Genomic DNA, 24,142 nt, shown 5'->3' on the forward strand with positions numbered 1-24,142 from the left:
TGTGTGGGATTTGTGTATGACATAACATAAAAACAAATGTACTTATTTGTGTACAAAAGTTTCCATAAAGACAAAAAAAACAGACATTTGAAAAGAGGATTCTGCTTTCTGAACCGTCATTACTAAAATCCCTTTCCTTGTCCAGGTCTGGACTCCACAATAGTAAAATTTTGTAATATTCCAATGTTATGACCATGGAAAACAGACAGGCCTCTCACTCAATATCTTTTTCAAAACTGGCCAAAACAAAGAGAATATGAACTTAAAAGACTAGATGGAAAAAGAGGAAGCAATGAGACGCATGCGAGGCATCTTAGCTATGCTTTATTGTAAAAGTAGCTGTCTATTATAATAAAATAGAAAACATATGGCAGAACTTTTACAGAAAAGTTAAATAGCTCACAGATGTTCAAGCATCACCAAACAAAGAGTTTTCTAAAGTTGTTTTAGCCACACTAACATGATGTTGAAATTCAGTGCTGTCAAAAACGTACCCTCAATACATTATGCAGGCTAACAAAGTTGTTTTTTGACACTGGTTCAATGTCTAACTAGTGCAGAAACCAAAAATGATAACGAGCAGAAAGAGACCATGCCCATGCGACTTTAGAGCGATGTAACAATGAACATCAAAGCTCATCTATTAAAGTATTAACAGAGGGATGTGGCATGTAATACCATTTTACCAATACATTTGCTTTAATAAGACTAAACATAATCATGGCTCTTTTAGCCAATCAGTGGGAGCCTTAAGACATGGTGAAATGTCATATACATTCATGTAGTAACAAAGACAACATTACCCATACATTCCTAATCCCTGTACGTTTCTGCAACTTTTCTTTTGTGTGGTCCAATTATACCATTTAAATATAAGATTGCAACCAAAGTCACGACAAAATGCATGAAGACAACTATCAGTGCAGGAGTAGATTGTACTTTTACACCATGCCTCTGCCTATGAACACTTTAAAAAAATGTGAGCAGCATTTAATGGTAAGACTTGCTTGTGAAAAGAGGAATGCATAACATAAGCTTTTTCTTTCTTAAGGAATAAAAGCATCTGAACACAGACGGTATGGAATCGGCATGAATATCAGAATGCTGATTAACTGCATAACAAAATGTTAAGTCCACTGAAATATAGAAAGAAATAATATAAGGAACGTCATATAAAGCATTGTATATCATAATGAGCAGGTTATACTTCATAACATCCAAAGAAAATTGTGTTTGTAATCTTGTTGGTCCTTCTTGAAATGAGTGCTTAGAGTGCATCTTCAAATACTTTTTTTTAAGTGCCTTTTATTTCAGGCACTCATCTTGGGCTGATGTTTTTAAACAGGCTTTAGCTCCACTCATCTCTGTCGTCCTCTTCTTTCACAGTTTGTGTGGGTTCACCCATCTGTATGTACCCTCATAGCGAAAGCCCACCTTCTGCACCAGATCGTCAGCCTCTGCAGGACCACGGCTATATGAAAGAGAGAGAGAATATGAGACGCGTTACACGTCATGTCACTTCGTCAACAATCACTTTCAGAAAAATAAGCGTTTTACCTCCCGTATTTGTATTTGATGGGTGGCGTCTTCTCTGTCTCGATCTGATGAAGAAGAGGAGTGAAGATTCTCCAGGCTTCCCTCAACTCGTCACTTTAATAAAATAAGTCAAATTCAGACACGGTTCTTTATGTTCTTTAATCAAATTTACATTAGTGTGTCACATATTTGTTTACATGTGCATTACATGTATTCCAAACAAACAGTTTATCAATTTTAACCTTTTTTTTAAAGACCTGCACAAATAAAAATGAATACCATATAAGCAGGAAAGTAGCCTGGTTAAAACCAGACCATTCTCAGTTGTAACTGAGTTATGATCTGGCAAAGCGTCATAGACAAATCATTTCCAGTGGGGCGTCACCAACGGACGTCGCGGATAGACCTAAACCCAATCAGAGCGATGAAGGAGATGACGTATGCAGAGCGGCGGAGACACATCTCCAAGTGTTGTTCTTTGCTCGGTTTTTAACTAAAAGGAAATGTTCAAACCGCTTAAAACAGACGCGATAGCTGATTCGAACGAGTGATGTTCGACGGCGGCATCCATCTCTGTAATGTAGGCTACAAAATCTGCTTCAAAATCCCAGCGCTTTCGTCATCGTGTAAAGCCCGCCCCAACGTTTCTGATTGGTGCCGCGATTTCGACGGATTGGAAATGGGCTTGAATGAGCTCTTTGCCAGACTAACTTTCAGAGCAAATCTAAATTTGCCGGAAGTTGTCTGGGTTTTCCCAGGCTAGCAGGAAAGAGAAAGATACATATGAACTGTAAAGTTTTTCAATTATTTTATGGTTTGGATAATACAGGTTTGGAGAAAAACAAAAAAATAAATAAAATTATAAACCTCACATCTCAGCCTTTAACCCATTTTTAAGAAATAAATGAGTCAAAATTGTCCTAATTGTTTATGTTTTTAGATTTCATATTAACTTCTTTTTGATCCACTATCTGGATGAAATATTGTGTATAATTTTATGAATGTTGTGAATGAAAGACTAAGTGCAAAAACAAATGTCCACAGTCTGTTTTGCTCATATTTATCAAGGGTGCCAATATTTTTGGAGCCCACTATGATAATGATATGATGTACAAGAAAAGTCTTAATTATCATTTCTAGGTCTTAAATTTGGGGACAGAAAAACAGGAATCACAATACGGCCTAATGTGATAATTAAACTTGAAAAGGTGATATTTAATTGCGAGCGCTGCATGTTTCAAAGTAAAAACGTTCTCCAGGCTTGTGGTTCAAGCAGTTCACGATCAATGAATGCCACACATTTATACCAAACGATTTCTTATTGATATTCTGTTGATGAATTATGACAATATTTACTTCATAGTGTTTATTTAATTCCTGCAAACTCATTGGCGTTCTAATAAACGCAGCTGCGTTGTGTACACGGGTAAAATTCAGCACATTCATTCGGATCGATTGAGGTGTTGTTTATGTGAAGGCTTTTCAGACCGACTGAGTCATCAATCCAACTGATAACCTTTTATTTGTGTGCATGTAAACACAGTAGCTAGTAACAAACTCACCTGCGTACAAAATGCATCTGACTGCCACAAAAGACATCCAAAATCAGACGCTCATAAGCATCAGGCAGCTTAACATCCTTTGTAAAGAGAATAAGAGAAAGGTACATTTATAAAGAGAAGTAACTTTAATAAAGATTGCTTGTTTTTTGTTTTAAAAGAAATTAACCAATTTTCTGCATTTGATGGCCAAAGTTGCCCAATAGGACAAAAGCTGTGTATGGATGTCTCAAAGGTGTCCGTTTTACCCTGTATCTGCTGTGGTAGGTCAGGTCCAGCTCCGTCTCCTCCGGACTGAAGTAGACTCCAGGTTTCTTGCTCATCATCTTGGCGTAGATGGCCTCGTTGGGCTGCACACGGACCACCAACTCGTTCCGCCTGCACTGAGTCTCAAAGATGTCTCCAGGAACGTCGGTGAACTGCAGCCTCACCTCGGCCTTCCTCTCATTCAGAGCCTTTCCACACCTGAGGATGAAGGGAACCCCTGGAGAGAGAGAGAACTTAATGAAATATCAACACATTCAGGAAGAAAATCAATAAAAGAAAATCTAAGTTCAAATAAATGCTGTTCTCTTGAACTTTGGATTCATCCAAAAATATCCTGAAAAATCCAGAGGAAATCCTGGAGCAAATCATCATGTGACACTGAAGTCTGGAGTAATGATGCTGAAAATTCAGCTTTGATCACAGGAATAAATTACATTATAAAATATATTCAACTAGAAAACAGTTATGTTAAATTGTAATAATATTTCACAACAATACTGTTTCTATTGTAGTTTTGATTAAATAAATGCAGCCTTGGTGAGCATGACACTTCTTTCAAAAACATTTATTTTTGTTTTACCAACTTGAAACAGATATACTACTTTTCAAACGTTTAAAGTTAATTTTGTATTTTTAAGCCAAAAAAAAAATTTGATTTCAAGACCAATGTTAGTACAGCTTCAAATGTACTCATTTAATTCAGCACAAATGCTCTTACTTCCAGAAAGAGGCACAGGACAAAATGAATGGTCTCAGAAAGGTCAACATTTTAGGTCTTTGGCCAGATTGTAAACATTTGCTAGTTACTCTAGTTACTTTGCTAGTTGAGTGCATACTCTGAGCTTTACTAACACACATGTAATGATTAGATACACACAGTGTGTATCACTTACCATCCCAGCGTTCATTCTTTACATAAAGCACTGCAGTGGCAAATGTAGCTTGAGTGGAGCCTTTAGGGACAGTTGTGTCATCTAGATAACCCAGTTTAGCCTCTCCTTCTCCATCTGGATCTCCCACGTACTGACCCAAGACCACGTCTGACAGAGAGACTGCTTCAATGCACTTCAACACCTTCACCTGTAGGGGGACACACAGAGCATTAGAAAACAGGCAGGCAGAAATCTACAATACACTAGAGAAAGAGACATCAGAGATCATTCCCATTTATCTTAGCAATAGCAGATCAGTTGGATGCTTCATGAACACTAATTTCTTCATGCCATGTTGACTGAACACACAAACTATAAATCACAACTCTCTGCAGCAGACAGAGAAAAACTAATCACACTGTTAAAAGTCCTCAAAAAAAAAAAAAGCATTGCAAAGCAAACCAAAAAAATTAAATAATAATAATAATATTGCAAAGCAAAACAAAACCCAAAAACAAAATAAAACAAACAAAAATGAAACGAAACAAAACAGCAAAACAAAACCACAAAAAAATAACAAAACTGAAACGAAACAAAAAGCATTGCAAAGCAAAAAAAACATTTGGTATTGCACATAATTAGCAGAAATGCACATCTGTAAAAAATCTATTAAATTATAAACCAAAAATAAACATCATCCAGAAACAATCTTAGAGCCAGGACCTTAATTTATGCTTGCTTCAGTCCACCAACCTTTTATGCTAATGGTTAACTACAAGACAGTGGTGATGGATGGATGAATGTGATTTATTTGATCCTCAAGGCTATTTCAGGATCATTCAGATAAGTGGCATAAGAGTGATGCACACACACAGCTGATTGGCTGAACGGCCCGTTACCTTCTCGTCCCTAACATCATCAGAGCTGGTGGATGCGGGCTTCTCCATGGCAACCAGAGAGAGCATCTGCAGCAGGTGGTTCTGCATCACATCGCTGGAGACAGAAAAGAGAGGAATACATTAGAATATCAAAATCCACTCAGCCTTTGAAGGGAATCCTCATGCACAGAAACGCTTTTTTATATATATATATATATTTGTCTTTGAAATAATGTGCATTTTATCTGTTTCTTTTTACGGACTACTTTTATGGCGTACACCAGCAAGAATATATATATTTTTTTAAATCTTTTTGTGTTCCCTAGAGAGAAACTAAATCAGGTTAAATGATGGTGGAATTAATCTTTGGTAGACTATCCTTTTATAAGTTTTAAAATCTATAAAATATCACAGGTGCAAAATCTTCTCAAAGCAAGGAAACTTAACTAACCGAATGATACCAAAATCGTCGAAATATCCTCCCCGGCCCTGGGTACCAAACGGCTCTTTGAAGGTCAGAACCACACATGCCACACTGTCCCGGTTCCATATGGGGCCAAATATCCGGTTTCCAAACCTTTAAGAAAACAGGAGAGAAACCTATGACTAACAAGAGACAGATACAGAGGAAGAGCTACCCAATGGAGTTTAACCCTTAATTATTCATAAATGACAACTGTGTGTGACAGCCAGTGAAAAGCAGAAGGCAGAGAGGGATAAAGAAGAGAATAAGCAGACAGACCTGAGGACCATGAGGTTCTGGACCATCTCTTTGCCTAGGTAATGGTCTATCCGGTAAATCTGTTCCTCAGTGAAGAGAGAAAAGAGATGACTGGATAACTCCTCTGAGCTCTGCAAGTCATGGCCAAACGGCTTCTCCACGATGATCCTGTTCCAGCCTCTACCAAACACACACACACACAAGAAATATCCTGCATTTTTAAAAAAGGCCTTTGCCAAGGCAAATCCACTTACACTTAGAAAAAAAACAGAAACTACATCTAGCCAGTGATATTTTAGTACAATTATGGTATATTGTAAATCAGCCTTTTAATATATTTGTACTTTTTTGTGCTTTTTGTCATTTTTATTGGTTTTGGTTTTAAATATTTATATTGAACTTAATTTCAGTATTAGTTTTAGTAAGTTTAGCACTTCAACTTATTTTATTTCAGGTAGTTTTTTCATCTAATTTTAATTCATTTCAGGCATCATTTCAGTTAAGGCTAAAGCATTTAAAGTAACATAAGTTACACAATCAGATTACTTTTTCCAGTACCTAGTAAAGTAACATTATTAAATTTACAACAAAATATCAGTGTTACTTTTTCCAATAAGTAACGCAAGTTACTGTGTTTTCCCATGTTGAGAGAAATGGGGAGTTCAAAATTCATTATTTCAATGTTTTCAATATTTAGATTCAGTATTCCTCAATGAATAAAAACGGTTAAATGCAAATTCAGAATATTACACAAACCTGCAATAATTAAATATGTTAAATAATACAAATGTACTTTATGCATTTAATCTCACTTTATTAACTAACATCTTTGCTGCTGACCTTTAATGACTCAATTCAACCATACGAATAAGCTAAAATGACTTTAGATAAACATCACATTTGTGTTTCATTTAGTTGTTTTTATTGCTAAAGTAAAAGTGTTGAACTTTCTTCCTCTGCATCCTATTCATCGGTGGTCCAGAAAGGCAGCACAGCGGACAGGTTTGTTAGAGATGCGCCCTCTACTGTACATGCATGAATCTACATTTCATTCAGCCTGAGGCTTATTCATTCCACTTTTGCCCCAAAGTAGCTTAATAATAAACTTCTTTATTAAAAACAAATCAAGCAAGCCCAGCCCAGCAGAGACAAAGTGACACAAAAGAAACACTACCATACTTTTCATAAAAAGTAACCAAGTAATGTTTAGTTACTTTTTAGGGAGTAACATATCGTAACACATTCTAAACGTAACTTTCCCTAGCACTGATTTCAGCTTTGTTTCAATTAATGGAAACGATTTGTAATGGTTTTAGTCTTAGTCATTAATAACAACACTGTCTAGCTAGATTTGATGCGAGTGGCACTTGCCTGTACAAATCTTGTCATTATGATGTTAGATGTTAGAGAGGACAACTAATAAAATTACAACTAAAATGTATTTACAATTTTTAATAATTAAGTGTGAGTGGTTGCTAGGGCGTTTCCCGAACAGCGACATAACTCGCCGCTTAACCACCATAGTGCGATACATCGTTGGAGAAACTAACTAGCTAGTCACAACCTTTTCCTGAAAACTTTGTGGCACATGTCATTCAAACCACAATATATTTGATGATGTCATGAAGGTGGTGGAGTAATAGCGTCTACTAATTAATCTATTCAAGAATGGATTAATGTCAGATTATTGCTGTAAATAACAACCATAGTATCTGAAGACTATTTCATTATTTTGTTCTCCATTGCTTTGCTTAATTTCCGGATGTTTCATTCAATTGCAGGTTTCCTCTTACGTTCCCCCGGCGTAATAAAGAACGAACGCACATGTGCACTCTTCAAAAGATTTAAAGCGCAGTTTTTGAAACCAAAAAGACGTACATGCATTAATATTGCATGAATGACGTACATGCATGAATTTGTATATATCTCGAATGAAGGATATAGAGTGTACTGAATGTCAGAGTGTACTGTAGGAATATAGAGTGTACTGAATGTTTATTTTGCTTAAGAGCATTATCGATGTATATCTATTATTACATGATCCATGTAAGGCCACACATGCTAAAGACTCGCTCAATGAAAAACACCTCAAAGCCCGTCTTTTGGAGCCGCCTGCAGACTGTAGTTATAATAAACGCTCAGACGCTCATTCACTCTAGTGATGATCACTGTTTTAATGATCGATCGGTGTCACTCGTCCACATTCCTGCTACTAGCAATATGTATTATATGTAGCTTGTGTTACTTTGTAATGATTCATCTTTGAAACAACCCAATAAATTACACATTTTACCTTTACAATACAAAATATTCTTATCTTTTTTCTTAAATTAGAAAATAACAAGAAAAAAGCAGTTAAGAAGAATGTTATTCTTAAGAATTTTTTGTGAATCTGGTCCCTACAAATGGCTCAGGTGCCTCCCTTCAATGAAAGTATGTGGGGATTTTTTGACAGTCAGGTCAAAATTATAAGTTAGACTGCCTAGAAAAGTTATATTTAAGTCCGTCGCATAACCTCTAACCTACTTTTGGACACATCTTGCCTTGTATTAAGAATATAAAACACATAATTAAGCAAAAATGAAACCAAAGCAACTGCATGTGTTCGCTCCTCACTTGGTGCTCATGCATTGATGTTTGATGTTCTTGGTGACATCGTGGTAGACGCTGGGCGGCAGGGCCAGGTAGAAGAGCCGGTTGGCCTCGGCTCCTCCGGGCAGGGACAGGAGGTGAGTGTTCAAGTTAGCAAAAGACGATTCATCCACGTACTTCCCGCTGATGTAAGAGTTTCGACTGAAGAACGCAGCCAGGCGCTCTGCCTCAGAGTCGACCGCCTGAAGGGAGGAAAAAAACAGGCCGTATGAACATGAACACACACAGATACGGTAAGCAGACAACAGTGCACATGGAGAAAACTCTTGAGCGCTGACCTTCATGTAGGGCATGCAGGCCGCACGTATGGCATCCACGGTCAGATCGGAACGAGCAAAGCCCACAAAATATGTCTGTTCGGGGAGAAGACCGTCTCTGAACAACCACCTATAGAGAGAAACAGAAATAAATAGACATATGCTATCGTTAAGAATGATTTTTTTTAAAGATAGTTACTTTTACTTAGCAAGGACACATTAAATTGATCAGAAGTGACAGTAAAAACTTCTATAATGTTACAAAAGATATCCATTTCAAATAAATGCAGTTCTTTTTAACTTTCTATTCATCAAAGAATCCTGAAAAAAAAAAAAGGTCCACAAAAATATTAAGCAGCACAACTGTTTTCAACATTGATAATAAGAAATGTTTCTTGAGCACCAAATCATCATATCAGAATGATTTCTGGGGGATCATGTGACACTGAAGACTGGAGTAATGATGCTGAAAATTCAGCTTTGATCACAGGAATAAATTACATTTTATAATATTCAAACAGAAAAGTTACTTTGAAATGTAATAATATTTCACTGTATTTTTGGTCAAATAAATGCAGAGACTTGTCAAGATCACTTTAAAAACTTATCGACCCTAAAATTATGAACTGTAGTATATAGTAAATAATAGTATGCATGAAGGCATGTTAAGTTAGAGGACTCACCACAAAGTTGGGTAGATTTTCTTTTTGGCCAGATCTCCCTACAAAAAGAACACATTTGTTACATCACGGCACAATTTATTCATGTTGGCTCAATTACACAAACCGAAACCGCCACACAACTGACACTCTTCAGTTTCAGAGTGCAATTTTTTCTAAACTAGATCATCACACCAGAGTCTCAAAGCAGAGCTGGTCTGAGATCAGTGTTGATTGATCTAAAAGGCTAAAATTATGATCCCATTCTACATTTTTAAACAAATTACTTAAAATAACGTCGTAGATTTAATTTATCGTAGATCAAATTTAAAAAAATAGACCTGGTCGTACTTTCAAAATCTTTTGACATAGGGTCAGAATGAAGGTTGTAAATAGGCTAGCCATTTTTCCACATATATTTGTTTTTATTGTGGAAAGAAAACTTTATTAACCTTAAAAAGTGACCGTCAAAGAACATTTAAATAAAAATAAAAAATTCATGTCATGACCATTTAAAAGGAATCAAATCATAAGGAACTGCCTGCCTAAGAAGCCGTGTTGGCCATAACAGTCATGTCCTAACATGAAGCACCAAATTGCCACAGAGGTTCGGCAGATTTTGAAATGCAGCCATAATTTCTGTGGAACCACAGTGACTCATGTCATAAATACAGCTGAATATAAAGATGACTACTATATAATAGATACAAAACACACAAGAACAGATAAAATAAAGTTTTAAAAAACAAATACAACAGTCAACCCATCCCAGCTCAATGGGACTATCTCAATGCAAAGGTCATTGATCTGAGCAGATCTGCTCCACACCCATTCAGACACATGAGAAACACACTGTGCACAGTGAGACAGCACTATTCGGTTTGTCTTGGGCCTGAATTACAGCATTGTGGGAGAGTCCCATCTCTCCAGTATTCATTATTGGCAGTAATTAGTTGATAAACGGTTCGCTATTTAACCAATTAATCATTCCAGCTGATTTGCTGGGGTGAAAAGCACTCTGTAATGGTGACTTAAGTTACTAAATCGATGTGAATGGATTTTTGTTATGAACAATCCAGCATAATCATACTAAAACAAACATGCAAAAACTTAGCAACCAGAATAAATCCATGTATTTGCTCTGATAGTGACTACAGTGTTTCCACACTGATGAATGTGTATCTCAGTGATCCTCGAGTGTGTAAACAGCAGAGCATGCCAGTAGAAAGCCAGAGGCTATGGGTCTGGGTCTTGATAGATTCAACAAGGTGCTGGAAACGTTCCTCAGAGATCTTGCCATGTCTATATTGCCATGAAAGCATCAAGCAGTTTTACTGCAGATTTGTCGGCTGCTCATCTATGATGTTAAATCTCCCGTTCCAGCACATCCCGAAGCTGCTCTATTGAGATCTGGTGACTGTGGAGGCCATTTGAGTTTAGGGAACTCGCTGACAAGTTCAAGAAACCAGTTTGAGGTGATTTGAGCTTTGTGACATGCGTGTTATCCTGCTAAAAGTATTCATCAGAAGATGGGATGGACACGGTCAGCAACAATACTCAAGTCAGCTGAATTGGTACTAAGAAGCCTAAAGAAAATATACCATACACACCACCAGCTGTTCTGAGTATTTCAGAAAAGCCCGTCTGGCACCAACAACCAGGCCACATTCAAAGTCACTTTAATAACTTTTCTTCCAAATTCTGATGCTCAGTTTGAACTTCAGCAGATCGTCTTGATCACGTCTACATGCCTAAATGCATTGAGTTTCTGCCATGTGATTGGCTGATTAGATATTTGCGTTAACGAGCAGTTGAACAGGCGTACCTAATAAAGTGGCCATTAACTCACTAATGTGTAATCTTATTTACATTCACAAAATAAAACATTTTAACACAACAACAGATGTTCATGTGTGTTTCATTTACAAATGCATTTAAGGACATTTGCTTTAGCTTCATATTTTAACCCAGCAAATCATTAAAGGCACAGCTGTAACTGTCTTTAAAACTAAAGCTAATGTTTGAGACACATGTGATTATATGACTGGCTGGGGTCCGACGTGCTGAATGTAAGTGGCTCAAGGTCAGAAAAATCAGGTGATGTTGCATCTGGATTTTGACACGGTTACTGAATGGATTCAATGTTTATCATTATGCCACAAACCTTTGCAACCCCATGTCAAATCTTTCCAACCCCACCCTTATCCCAAACACACAAGCCCAGCTCTTTCACCTCTCTCTGCACACTAACTGAAAGAAAAGTGCTGACAGAGAGTGATTTTGCATAATCCAGCTCACTAGCACCTATTTAAAAACCCAAACAATAAGAACAAGAAAAGCCAACATTAACAAAGATCTTTCACACAGCAGTTGCGTAAAATCGGCCAACTAAAAAGTTGAACAAAATGAGGAGGAACAAGGAAAAGCAAGCCGAAAAAAGGAGGAAGAAGGTTTAAATTTCATCACTAAAAGATGAAAAGGGGAAAACACTCTTGTGAGAAGTGCAAAAGCTTGACCAACTGAAATGCAAACTTCACTTTTTATTCTTGATGTTTTGCATTTATATGCATGCCAAACCTAATAAAGGCTGTCTAGATAAGGCTTTCGTCGTGTCCAGCCAATCACAGACCTTCTGTCACCACACCTGACCAATCCCCTTTCAAGGCCATAAGCTGTGAACTGACCTGCTGAATTACTCAACCGCCCTGTTCTGTCTGAATGAGAAATAGAAAGCTTATGTTGGCAACGCCCCCTCATGGTTGCTTAATTTCAGTTGTACTTCCTTCTACAAAACATCAAGGCCATTGTACCAATTCAGAGGAATCAGAGACTTTCTACCTTTACCGGACTAGCAGTAAACAGGCTGTGCTGTAAAACCATAAGGTGTGCAATACTAAAGAAACTACCATGTTTCTTCAGGAATAATTTGAAATGGGAACTACACTGTAAAAAATATTTTAGCAATTTAGTTATTTCAACTTATTTTTTTGTGTAGAGATAACTAGATTGTCCAGGCAACAAGAAATTTTAAGTTTTCTTGTCCTCAACTTATCGAAATAAGTTAGTTAAACTAAAAAAAAACCCATGCAAAAAGATAACACAAAATAATGAGTTAAGTTTTTTTACAGTGTACATCAATAAATTAGTAGGGCAATTTGGCACATTTCAGACAATCACTTCAATGAATATGTCTATCTACATGCACATCAAATTCTGTTAAAGGTCTATATTCGGGTTGCAGTCATATTCCCAATTCGATGTTTATATGCGTACATGCAGCGGAATATTCCTGTATATTTTTCACAATAATTTCATTTGGACTGACTCTAATTACTTCTCACATTAAAAAAAAATCCTAAAAGCTTCGCCATTAAATAGAAAGCGGTGAGCAATCGTTAATAAACACGTGTGTAGTAATATGTAACTCGGCAATAGAAGAAAAGAGAGCGGAAGAAAGAATGCAGCAAGGACTGGAGAGTTATATCGAGATATATCTCCTTTCAACTAATTTTCTGAATAAGGTGTTTGGATGCAACAATGTTCTGATTATAGGGAATGGGAATTTGTGGAATCAGAATATGGTCTTAAACCCGGCCGATTGGAGTGCGCCGTTTACATGATTACATCCATAAACAGAATACTGCCAAATTCTGATTACTATCAGAACACTGTGGTGCATGCAAATGTAGTCACTGTAAAATACATTTTAAAAAGTGTCCCAAATAACATGAATTCACACAAATTTTTGGTTTGTCATCAATATATGCAACGTGTTCAAAATGAGTGAGAATTCAAGGCTGCATTAGAAGAGACAGAGATATTAAAATATTCCACACACACTCTGGGACTCACCGAAGCACCCATGATGATGAAGATATGCACATCGGACTGGTGAAACTCCACATCGTCGTGTAGCTCTTTCCTCAGTTGCCCAAACACTTCTGAGCGTGAGAGGGGAAGGGTGCTCATCTTGTCTGCCAAGAGGTCAGGAAAAGATTAAAGTGCAGGAGATCAATCTCATGTTGTCCTTATGTTCATACAGTCAGATAAAAAAAAGTGTTTATGAATGTATAGCTTTCTGGAGTTATATTGAAGATGTATAATTTCCAGTTATAATTGCAAATTAAAAAACAATTTTGCTTAAGAAAAGCAATTGTTGGAAAGACGTGGGGGCCGGTTATGTTGCATCTACCAACCAATTTACAAGAGATCTTATTTAAGGGAAGATTTATATTTGAATAAGCATTTCTTTTCACTGAATATTTGCCGTTTATGGTTCTTAAAGTGTATAGCAGTCTACTGAACCTCTGTAGAGGTAACATTTGGCTCAAGGTTTTTTTTATATTATAGGTTTTTTTTTGTGTGTTTTGTGGTTTTTTTTTCTTTTTTTTCTCATTATCATTATTACTGGATTTTATTTTATTTTATTTAGATTCAAATAGTGTTATTGTGTTTCCGTTTAAGTGAAAATAATAATTAAAGTTTTTGTTACATGACAAATAACAAAAACATGTTTCTAAAAATAAAAGGTTTTATATTATATAGCCTAAATATTTTGTGGTGAAATGTTGTCAGGGCAATTATTTACTTATTTGAGAGATAGAGATCAAGATGGCATAATGTTGATAAATACAGTACACTACATAAAGCAATTTAATGACAACAAATTCACAGCAAAATTTCCAAAAGAACACTATACATTATTTTCTCAATCCCCAATTTTTTTTTTAGTAGTATAGAAAATGTATTAGACACTTGGTAGATTGTTTGGACAAATAATGAAGTAACATGTCCGTTAAATCACCAACCTCTAAATTGTTAAATTAATAAATAAATTGGTACATTACTACAGACACACGGATTCACACTCTAAAAGTGTTCTCCAAAGCACTTTGTACTTTGTGTGTTTGGCAGCTTTAGTCAGTGTCAACAAATATTAAACAAGCAACACAATATCAACAAATGACACATCAGAGCAAGCTTGTTTACTAAATGGCCTGAATATGAAAACTGGACCTACAGTAAACGCCACCTGGAAGAATATACTCTAAGAAAATGGTTTGCATTTGCGAATCATTGTATTTCACATGCAATAATTTTGCCAATGCCGAATCAATTCGAGGAACAGACGTACAAACACGGACTAGCTGTTCTAACAATAGACTAGTCTAGTAATTTGACAAGTCACATCACATAGCTATTTGCATTGGGATGACAAACACATCGTCCTACCACTGTGTTCAGGGACTGTAGTGTGTGCTCTCTCTGTGGCATTCAGGAAAGATAAAGGTATAAACTGACACAAAAATACAAGCTCTCACAACCCACACTCTCTCTCTCTCACACACACAACTTACCATAATGTTATTAGCACAATCCCTTATTTAACAGGGCTCAGCCTGACACTGCTTGAAATCATTAGCAAGCTGTTATTCCAGTCAAAGCATCACATTCAAAACAAATGCTTTAAACATACAGTTATCTAGAATTCATTTAAAATCAACTGCTATAAGGCAAAGTTGGTTAGTTGTGGTTAGAGCTGCTGACGTTAGTAAACAGCAGAACCAAACACACACACACTGCATAACAACGTGGTACTTACATTTAGTGGTCTTTAGTTAAACAAAACGAAAATACCAGGATTTAAAAGCTAAACTTATAGAGTAGTACCAGGTCCGTTGTGTATGAGCGCAGAGATGAAACATTAGCGACTACAGTGACATTTTTTTTTTTAAGACAGTTTCCTCCTTCCCTGTTAAAACGACACGGCGGGACTCAGTGATTTTATTGGTGTAGAGAGGAACTCACCAGCGCTCGCTCGACTGCCCATCATTGCTCGAGCATGTGACGTCAGTCGCGCAACCGCGCGGGAGGAAAATGGAGGTGGGCGGGGCCATGCTGCAGGGGGAGGGGCTTGTGGACGATGAACCAATCACGGTGGTGATTGACAGCTAAACGCTGCAATGGCGAGCGCGCTTGCGGACTTTCTAATAGGTCTTGCTGATAAGAGCTAGAAAAAAAGTCATACAGTTCTCAAAATAATGTCTGCATGACATTGCAGATTTAATACAAAAAATAAACGCGTCTACTAGGCATATTTAGTATAACGTTAAGATTCTGAGTCATTTATTACGTTAACAACTGCAGAACAAACACCATTTTGGGTCATTAGAAACTCTATTCTAGTCTATTGCATTAGCGCCACCTTGCGTTGATGTACATCTTCGATTAGATTTTAAAGGGATAGTGCCCCGAAAAATGAAAATTGTCATTTACTCACCCACAAGTTGTTCCAAACCTGTATGAGTTTTTTTCTTCTGTTGAACACAGAAGAAAAACATACTATGGAAGTCAATGGCTACCATCAACTGTTTGATTACTAACATTCTTTAAAATATCTTCTTTTGTGTTCAGCAGAAGAAAGAAACTCATACAGGTTTGGAACAACTTGAGGGTGAGTAAATGATGACAGAGTTTTCCTTTTTGGGTAAACTATCCCAATACTAAGTGGTATTGCTCAGGGATAAACCATTAAAAAGAGCATTTAAATCCAGTTCACAACACAAATCATTGCATACCTCGCTTACAAAAAGTCTTTATATCTTTAATTCATGAGCTTTCATGTAATAATAAATACATTGGTTAGCAACTGAACAGTGTTCAATGTGACAAACAAAATAAACGTGTGTACTGAAAGTGTGCCTTATTACATTAACAACTTACATTAGTGCACAACATGATGCAACATTTGTGCAACTATTCATTGCACTTCTATTTTGTGCTAAAGAGAGTCAGGTAATCTGATGGAGGACACAGATCAGATGAAAGACCAATGCTGATAGTTGTTGGCAGGGTCACAGCTTTTCATGATGATGTTGCCATACTCCACCATTAAACACTTATTAAACAGAGCACTGTGGAGAAGATATATCTGCAAACAATCGCAAATGTATAAGGTAAGATAACACAAACAAAAAACAAATTAAACAATGAAGTGCACAAAAGTTTGAGATTATATAAGTTTGTGCCATGATAGTACATTCATTTTTTTGCAATGTCACGGGGAAAAAGGGTTGTTGGGAAATTGACATGTACTATACCTGTTGGGAAACAAGAATGAAACTCCACATCTGCTGTGGAGCTGGGACGGTTTCATCACCCTGAAAGTTGCACAGCTCCACTCGCACAGGTTCGGGCTCGATCGTTGCATGCAGACACAGCTGCTTATCAATATTATGCCTCAGCTCCTGATGCGAAGTGTACTCAAAATACTACAAAGATAAAATAACACAGAAAAAGCAGTGTGGTTCTGTTTACGGTGGCCACATTTTCATGTTTATGAGTGGTCAAATTCAGTGTAAAAGAAAAAGTATGGAACCAATAAGTAAATGGCCAAAAATAATAATTATGTGAGTATGACAGCAGTGGTCATTAGAATACCTGATTTATTCCCATGTTGTGGCAAATGAATAAAATCACTGACTTCCCTCCAGGATTCTTCTTACCAATATCAAGACAAGTTTTTGTGGCAATGTTCTTCAACTACAGACACAATAAGCGCATGCACACATGTATATTGCTGTAAATTATCAAATTATTATTGCAATAAATGATCAAATTATAACACTGCATTACCGATCCAAACAGCACAGGGTTCAAATCAGGCACAAAGAACTCTGGGTAAATGTTGTCTAGATACCAGGAGAAATTTTTGCAATGTAGCTGCTCTTTGAGCTTCAGGCGTTCCCTTATGTCCCCGTATGATTTCTGTGCTCCTCAAAGGTAAAAGACAAATGTGAGCTTTACAAATAAGACTTATTTTGCAATAAATTACAAATATTACACACATTATCCACTTCTCTCACCTCTGCTTCAAAGGCAGCAGCTTTTTTATTTCTGTTGTAGAAAATCTTCTTGTAATCATCCATCCAGACTTCTGCGAGGCGAACCTGGTTGATTATGATCACATCCATGCCTTTTGGGAAGGTATGCGGACTTTTGGTGCGGAAGATGTGGCCGACCACAGAACAGGGAATGATCTCTAGACGACCTCCACACAGCCATACCTGGAACCAGAGCAGTGTCGTTTATTTCGATTTCATTTTGGTTTTTGAAATTGTGTTCTTGTAACGCTGGGTGAATAAAAAAAACGAGATAACAGAATGAGCAGCACCAAACATACATCCATGTAGGACTAGGCTCGACAAGGGACATAAGAAACACTGGTGTATAAATACTAGACAAACAAGACACTCAATCACAGAACAAAATCAACAACAAAAAACTACAAAACATGGAGTAGAACAGGACGTAACATAAAAGTACAAGCACCAGGGGAACACAGGCTGGAATCATAACAGTTATGTGCTTGTCATTTTATTTTTAAATTTAGCTTTCATTTATTTTTATTTTAGCTTTAGATTTAGTCATTTTAGTACTTCAACAATTTTATTTTATTTCAGTTAGTTGCCATATTTGTTTTACATTATTAATTGTATATTTTATTATATTTTGTTTTCTGTTATTTTATTACACAATTTTACTTTTAGTTCAGCCTTATTTCATTTATAAAAATTATTTTTATAGTTTTGAAATGAAAAATGTCAAAATTGTCTAATTTTATGATACAATTTTATGATTTTGTTTTCTGTTATTTTATTACACAATTTTACTTTTAGTTCAGCCTTATTTCATTTATAAAAATTATTTTTATAGTTTTGAAATGACAAATGTCAAAATTGTCTAATTTTATGATACATGTTAAAGGGATACTCTACTGGTTTTTCCTATTAAACTATGTTATTCCCTTAACTAAGACGAGTTGATACATACCTCTCTCGTCTCAGTGCGTGCACTACATCGCTGTCTGCGGCGAAACTTTGTTAGATCTTATCTCAGCCCTGTTCATTCAATACGTGCCCAGTAGAGAAGCGACCAAACACCTCCACGTTTTCCCTATTTAAATACAGTTACACGAGTAGTGTAACTCGACCTAGGACGGTGACACGAAATAAAACGTTGCGCTTTTCTAAGCGTGTAAAATGGATAACTATATTGTATGGCAGAACACCATAGCAAGTGCTTGGGAGCACTTCGAGTAACTCGTGAAAAGTCCGCTCCCGTTGAAATGAGAGGGAGGAGGAGAGGGACCGGGCGGAGAGGACTTTTAACGAGTATTACTGCGCCGAGTCGGAGTGCTCCCAAGCACTTGCTATGGTATTCTGCCATACAATATAAACGCTTAGAAAGCGCAACGTTTTATTTTGTGTCACCGTCCTAGGTCGAGTTACACTACTCGTGTAACTGTATTTAAATAGGGAAAACGTGGAGGTGTTTGGTCGCTTCTCTTCTGGGCACGTAGTGAATGAACAGGGCTGAGATAAGATCTAACAAAGTTTCGCCGCAAGACAGCGATGTAGTGCACGCACTGAGACGAGAGAGGTATATATCAACTCGTCTTAGTTAAGGGAATAACAGTTTAATATGAAAAACCAGTAGAGTATCCCTTTAACAAAAGTTCACTTGAATGATTTTCATGTGACACCGAAGACTGGCGTAATGACGCTGTTAAAGGATGCGAAGAATAAAAGGATGCAAGAGAGTCTTACCCTAAATGACATTTCTATGTTCTCTCCTCCCCAAAACTCCATCTTGTCATCATAGGACCCAATGTGTTCAAAGAACTGCTTGTAAATGGCAAAAAGTCCTCCGGCAATAGCAGGTGTCCTGAAAGAAAAATATAACTACATGAAAATTGGTGTCTCATGCAGCAGTGATATTAAATGCAATTTAAACTGATGTGCGTTAATGAGAAAAATGTGTTTCATGTGGGGAGTTTTTTTTTTTTTTTTTTTTTATGAGGAAAACTGCTTATAAATTATACTGTGATGTTTTTCAAAAATGTAAAAATGCAGAAAGTGTTCTATGATGGGTAGTTTGGGGGTTAGGGGGTAAAATATAAAAATAATTGTCTACGGAACGTCCCGATATAACATGGAAAATCAACGTCTGTGTGTGTGTGTGTATCATTTGCCTGACTGGATAGGTTTCATCTTTGCGTTTCACCCTCTCTTCTTCAGGTATAGTCTCCCAGCCAAAACTCAGGATCCAGTTAAATTTCCCTCGGTTATGTGTGAGGGCTGACGGCACTGGCTTTATAAACTGTAGATTGTCCTTGTTGATGACAGCAATGCTTGGGCTCACAACTGCGGTAGGTTCCTGAATTAACCGGTCCAACAGGGGCTCCAACCAACCATAGAAACACTCACCTGGGAAAACACACACTAAAATCAGATTATGAATTTGACTAATAGGTCTACTTTAACAAATCAACTTTGGTTGGACTCGATCCTCATGACTGTCTGAATATATTATGTTCACCTTTTAAAGGACTAAGATTTGATACCTCCAGTCAATTCAGTTTCTGTGAAAGACAAAGGTTGTGATGCACTGCACTCTATAAAGTCCCCGATAGTTATGTACTCACAGTGGGAGTCCAGGAAGGCAAGCACTTCTCCTCCAGCCTCACGTGCACCCAAGAGTCTGGCAGCAATTAAACCTTTCCTTTCACGCTGCCTCAGGACACGCACAATCTCAAGAGACTGGACATACTGTTCTAGCGGGGCTTTTAGATGATCTGAAATGAAAACTGCCTTAATCTACAAAATTTCAAATCAAAGATATACGGTTTCAACTAGATTTCCACATTTGAATAAGATAGCGTTTTAACACATAGTATGTTGAGTGGTTGACAAGGTGTTGCTAGGGTGTCCTAATTGGTTGCTAAGATTTTGCTAGGTTTTTCTGGGTGATTGTTAAGATGTTACTAGAGTGTCTGTTCAAGGTGGTTGATAAAGTGTTGCTAGGGTGTCCTGGGTGATTGCTGGGATGTTCTGAATGGTCACTAAGGTGTTGCTACTTGCTAGGCCATTTCTAGTGTTTCTTGGGTGATTGCTAAGGTCTTTCCATGTTGTTCTGGGTGGTTAAGGTGTTGCTAGGGTGTTTTGGGTGGTTGTCAATGTGTTACTGGTGTGCTTTGGGTGGTTGCTAAGGCATTGCCATTTTCTTCTGGGTGGCTGTTAAGCGGTTGCTGTAAAGCTGCTTTGAAATGATATGTATTGTGAAAAGCGCTATACAAATAAATGTTAATTGAATTGCTAAAACGTTGCCATTGTGTTCTGACTGGTTGCCAAGGTGTTACTAGTGTGTCTTGGGTGGTTGCTAGTGTGTCTTGGGTGGTTGCTAAGGCATTCCCATTTTCTTGGGTGGTTGATAGGGTGTTTTAGGTGTTTGATAAGGTGTTACTAGTGTCTCCTGAATGGTTGCTAAGGCATTGCTAAGGTGTCCTAGGTGACTGCTAAGGCATTGCTACTAGGGTGTTCTGGGAAGTTGCTTACTGCCTCAAGTCAAGAATCTCAAGAAATGGCTTGGGCCTCTTCTTCCAATGTAAGTCCATGGAATTTTTTGCTCATTTTATTGTCAATCTTGTTCATACCAAGGACATAAAAATGCTATGTATCTTTGCCTTGACTCACCTTGAGTACTTGCATCATCCACCAGTATGATTTCTTTAAGTAAAACAGCAGGTGATGTATGCAAGACACTGAAGATGGTGCGGAGAAGAGTGGACCAAGCCTCATTGTGGAACACAATTATCACACTGGTAGTGGGTAACCGTGGACATCTGCTGAACTTTTTCTCAATGCATCTTAAAAGAGTAACAGAGAATTGGATTAGATATTTGGAATTAATCTAGAACTACATGGTAAATAGGTCTCTCGAACAATTTTGCTCAGCCTGCCTCTTATGATACTCACTCAGAGGGCCGAGTGTCAACACCAAGACTACGGTGGAAGGAGATGCGGTCACTGGCAAACTGGTTGAAGCCGTTTCTAGAGAGACCCTCCTGCTTCTCCCTCAACTCCACACGAGTCATGATGCCAGTTATGAAGGGGTTTCCATCCGCTCCAGGTCCTTCAGGATCCTCCTGAGGTCTCTGTATGTGAGGCCTGAGCTCCTTCATGCTATAGAACCCAGAGGGACAGCTGGCATCTCCAGATAATGCTGAAGCCCATTTAAATTGTGGTGCAGAGGCATTGTTTCGAAAATGCCAAGTGCTGCTGGAATTCAAACCCACACTGCCTCTGTATCTTGGCTTTAGTGAAAGGCCTTGAAACCCGCTGGCAGACCTCCACCCCACTAGATCCAGCTGTATCACCCATAGAATGGTGATTAAAAGGGTCAGTCCCAAGAAGCTCAGATTTATGCGTAGTGCACATTGAGGACTTCGTAAACGCATCCTGTATGAAAACAAACCAAACTGGATCACAAATTCTGGTACAACAAGAACTTTATGTAACTTATTGTCAACTTACTGTAGTCAATTATCTTCTAAAATTGAAAACGTTCTGGTACTACAACAAATGGATGCATTTGGCGTAGTACCAGAAACGGTTTCAATTTTAGAAGATCATTGACAACAGTGTCCCTCAGTGGGACATGTTATACAACATTTAGCATTTTCCTAATTATAAATTAATTTGTATGAAGGAAACATTGAATATTTCAATTAATTTGTCACCTAAGGGTGCATTAAACTTTTGGCCTACTAGCATTTTTTTTTTTTATGGCACTGCCTTTGAAGCACTTGGATACTGGATATCTTGTTAAAGCAGATGGACACATAAAAAGCAAAAACAATTGTTACAACCCCTGATCAATTGTTCTCATTCGTCATCAAATTTTCAGCTTCACACTGCATGCAACTTCCAAACCACAGAGGTACCAGTCTCTGTCTGTGCTGATTCTGAACCACAGAACTCTCCCATTAATAACATTTTGGTATCTTACTATACAAATAAACATGAGTAGCCTAGATATATATATAAAAAAAAAGACGAGCAAATGCGGAAGTCTAACTATATAGTATACTCTATCAAATATTTTCATCTCCAAAAGAACCAGCCAAACCGAGAAAAAGCCTAGCTACCAAAAAATATGAGAATTTTGAGAATGTATATCCTAGCAGGTGCGTTCAATGAAGCCAATAAGCACATCTATTAATGAGAACTCAAACAGTTCTTTAATTTGTGTGATAAATATATTCCACGAAAAGGAGTGAGGTGGTTCAAAGAATGGTGCTTCAGCACAAGGCCTAAGTTACTTACCTGCAGTCCTGCACTAAAGTGGACGCGTTGTAACCACTTTCCAAGATATTTTTTCTAGCAGTAAGATCATTCTGTCATGCCAGGTGCATCTCATTGAATCATTTAACCGGTTTATTTTCTATACAAACAAGTTGTTAACTAAAAAACCGTGAACTAATAAGTGGACGGAGGGGATATTTAGGAAGCATGAAATGTATTTACGGCTTTGAATTTGACTGTAATCAAATCTAACTCTGCTTTGAGCATTATTTTTTTAAACGTGCTAATGAATGAACAGGAAATGAGGGGCAGTGTGCAAGTATCCATGACAACACATTAAACATTAGCGCTTGAAGCTCGTGTGGTGCTCGACTCTTTTTGGTGCTCGTTCTGCTCTTGTTGAGGTAACGTTAACCTGAGTACTAATTATACAGCTTTGATTATGGCTTTCTTCGGAATCACATATCTGGGCTATCAGAACCCTGTTGGGGACAGGATGTTACCATCTGCTCAAAACAAAGATACGCGAGGTATGGCTGCTGTGGTTCGACTTTAATGCAGGCGCTGCGCGTCTTTAGCTGCACATCTGTCTACATATAGTACAGTGAGGTCCAGTATGTTTGGTTTTTCCCTTCAGACTCATCGGACCTGCATCTTGGCAGCCAGAGCAGATATCAGGATATGACCAGACGCGTTCGGGGCCGGGGGTGTAAGTTCATACTTAATACATCAAACACCCACATACTGCATTTATTACTAACCAAAGAGAGGTTTTGTATAACCTAGGCTAGTTCCTGCAATTATGCTTTCTCAAAATAGAGAATTGATATACAATACAGTACTACCATATCATGTTCAGATTTGTTCGTGTGCATTATGCTATTTTTAATGAATTAGTCTTAAAGTCCTCATAAAATCAAGAAGTATTTTGGCTTTTAGTGTGAATATGTTAGCCTTACTGTTATAAGCTATGTGTTCCAAAACAATCACAAAATTCACATTGAGAAGATATAATCATTCAAGACTTACAATCTCTCACTTCCTTCAATATGGGTCAGTGATTTTGATGACATCACTCTGCACTTCTGCTTCTCATCAGATTTACTGTCCAATCAAATGCTCTCTAGAATCTAAAGCATCCCGCCCTCAATGAAGAAAACATTGAGGAGCAAAGACACTGACAACTGACAAAAGACAGAGCAGTTTACTTCTGATATAAAACAGTCTCAGCTTTCCATTTCTATCAATTGTATTAAGAAATTTAATAAACAAACAAAAAAGGTTTTGTGGCTCTTTAATGAGCATGAGAGATTGCTGTAACTCCAAGTTCAATTGCCATCTTTTCCTCTTTACTATAGTCATAACACAAAATAAACATGAATGAACATCCGAAGGTATGTTGAAAGAAACGGTACAACCTATTGAAATGTATCATGTCATAATCGCTCGGTCGGACGTCTAAAAAAGGCTTGTATACAATGTCACTAGGGCTGTCAAACGATTAATCGCGATTAATCGCATCCAAAATAAAAGTTTGTGTTTACATAATATATGTGTGTGTAGTGTGTATAATTATTTTGTATATATAAATACACA

The 24,142-nt window shown here is 37.4% G+C and overlaps 2 protein-coding genes across 2 annotated transcripts; both read right to left on the reverse strand.

The window, feature by feature from the left end:
• Nucleotides 1-306: 306 nt before the first annotated feature.
• g6pd (glucose-6-phosphate dehydrogenase) lies at nucleotides 307-13,422 on the reverse strand. Its single transcript, XM_056235306.1, has 12 exons — nucleotides 13,254-13,422; nucleotides 9,426-9,463; nucleotides 8,764-8,872; nucleotides 8,450-8,667; nucleotides 5,855-6,013; nucleotides 5,564-5,689; nucleotides 5,134-5,227; nucleotides 4,256-4,442; nucleotides 3,344-3,579; nucleotides 3,099-3,175; nucleotides 1,558-1,650; nucleotides 307-1,471 (listed from the first exon to the last, which is right to left on the reverse strand). Exons 1-12 carry the CDS (start codon nucleotides 13,368-13,370, stop codon nucleotides 1,381-1,383), a joined length of 1,545 nt encoding a protein of 514 aa, XP_056091281.1. The 5' UTR covers nucleotides 13,371-13,422; the 3' UTR covers nucleotides 307-1,380.
• Nucleotides 13,423-16,188: 2,766 nt separating this feature from the next.
• LOC130070784 (polypeptide N-acetylgalactosaminyltransferase 6-like) lies at nucleotides 16,189-22,605 on the reverse strand. The gene is made up of 11 exons (XM_056235307.1): nucleotides 22,568-22,605; nucleotides 21,218-21,700; nucleotides 20,936-21,108; nucleotides 19,888-20,037; nucleotides 19,435-19,669; nucleotides 19,010-19,127; nucleotides 17,267-17,467; nucleotides 17,037-17,168; nucleotides 16,842-16,943; nucleotides 16,502-16,672; nucleotides 16,189-16,332 (listed from the first exon to the last, which is right to left on the reverse strand). The coding sequence occupies exons 2-11, from the start codon at nucleotides 21,697-21,699 to the stop codon at nucleotides 16,219-16,221; spliced, it is 1,878 nt and encodes a 625-aa protein (XP_056091282.1). The 5' UTR covers nucleotide 21,700; nucleotides 22,568-22,605; the 3' UTR covers nucleotides 16,189-16,218.
• Nucleotides 22,606-24,142: the final 1,537 nt, after the last annotated feature.

This window comes from Rhinichthys klamathensis, unplaced genomic scaffold (assembly GCF_029890125.1).
Source record: "Rhinichthys klamathensis goyatoka isolate OS25496 unplaced genomic scaffold, OSU_Roscu_1.1 h1tg000419l_1, whole genome shotgun sequence".
Taxonomy (NCBI): domain Eukaryota; kingdom Metazoa; phylum Chordata; class Actinopteri; order Cypriniformes; family Leuciscidae; genus Rhinichthys; species Rhinichthys klamathensis.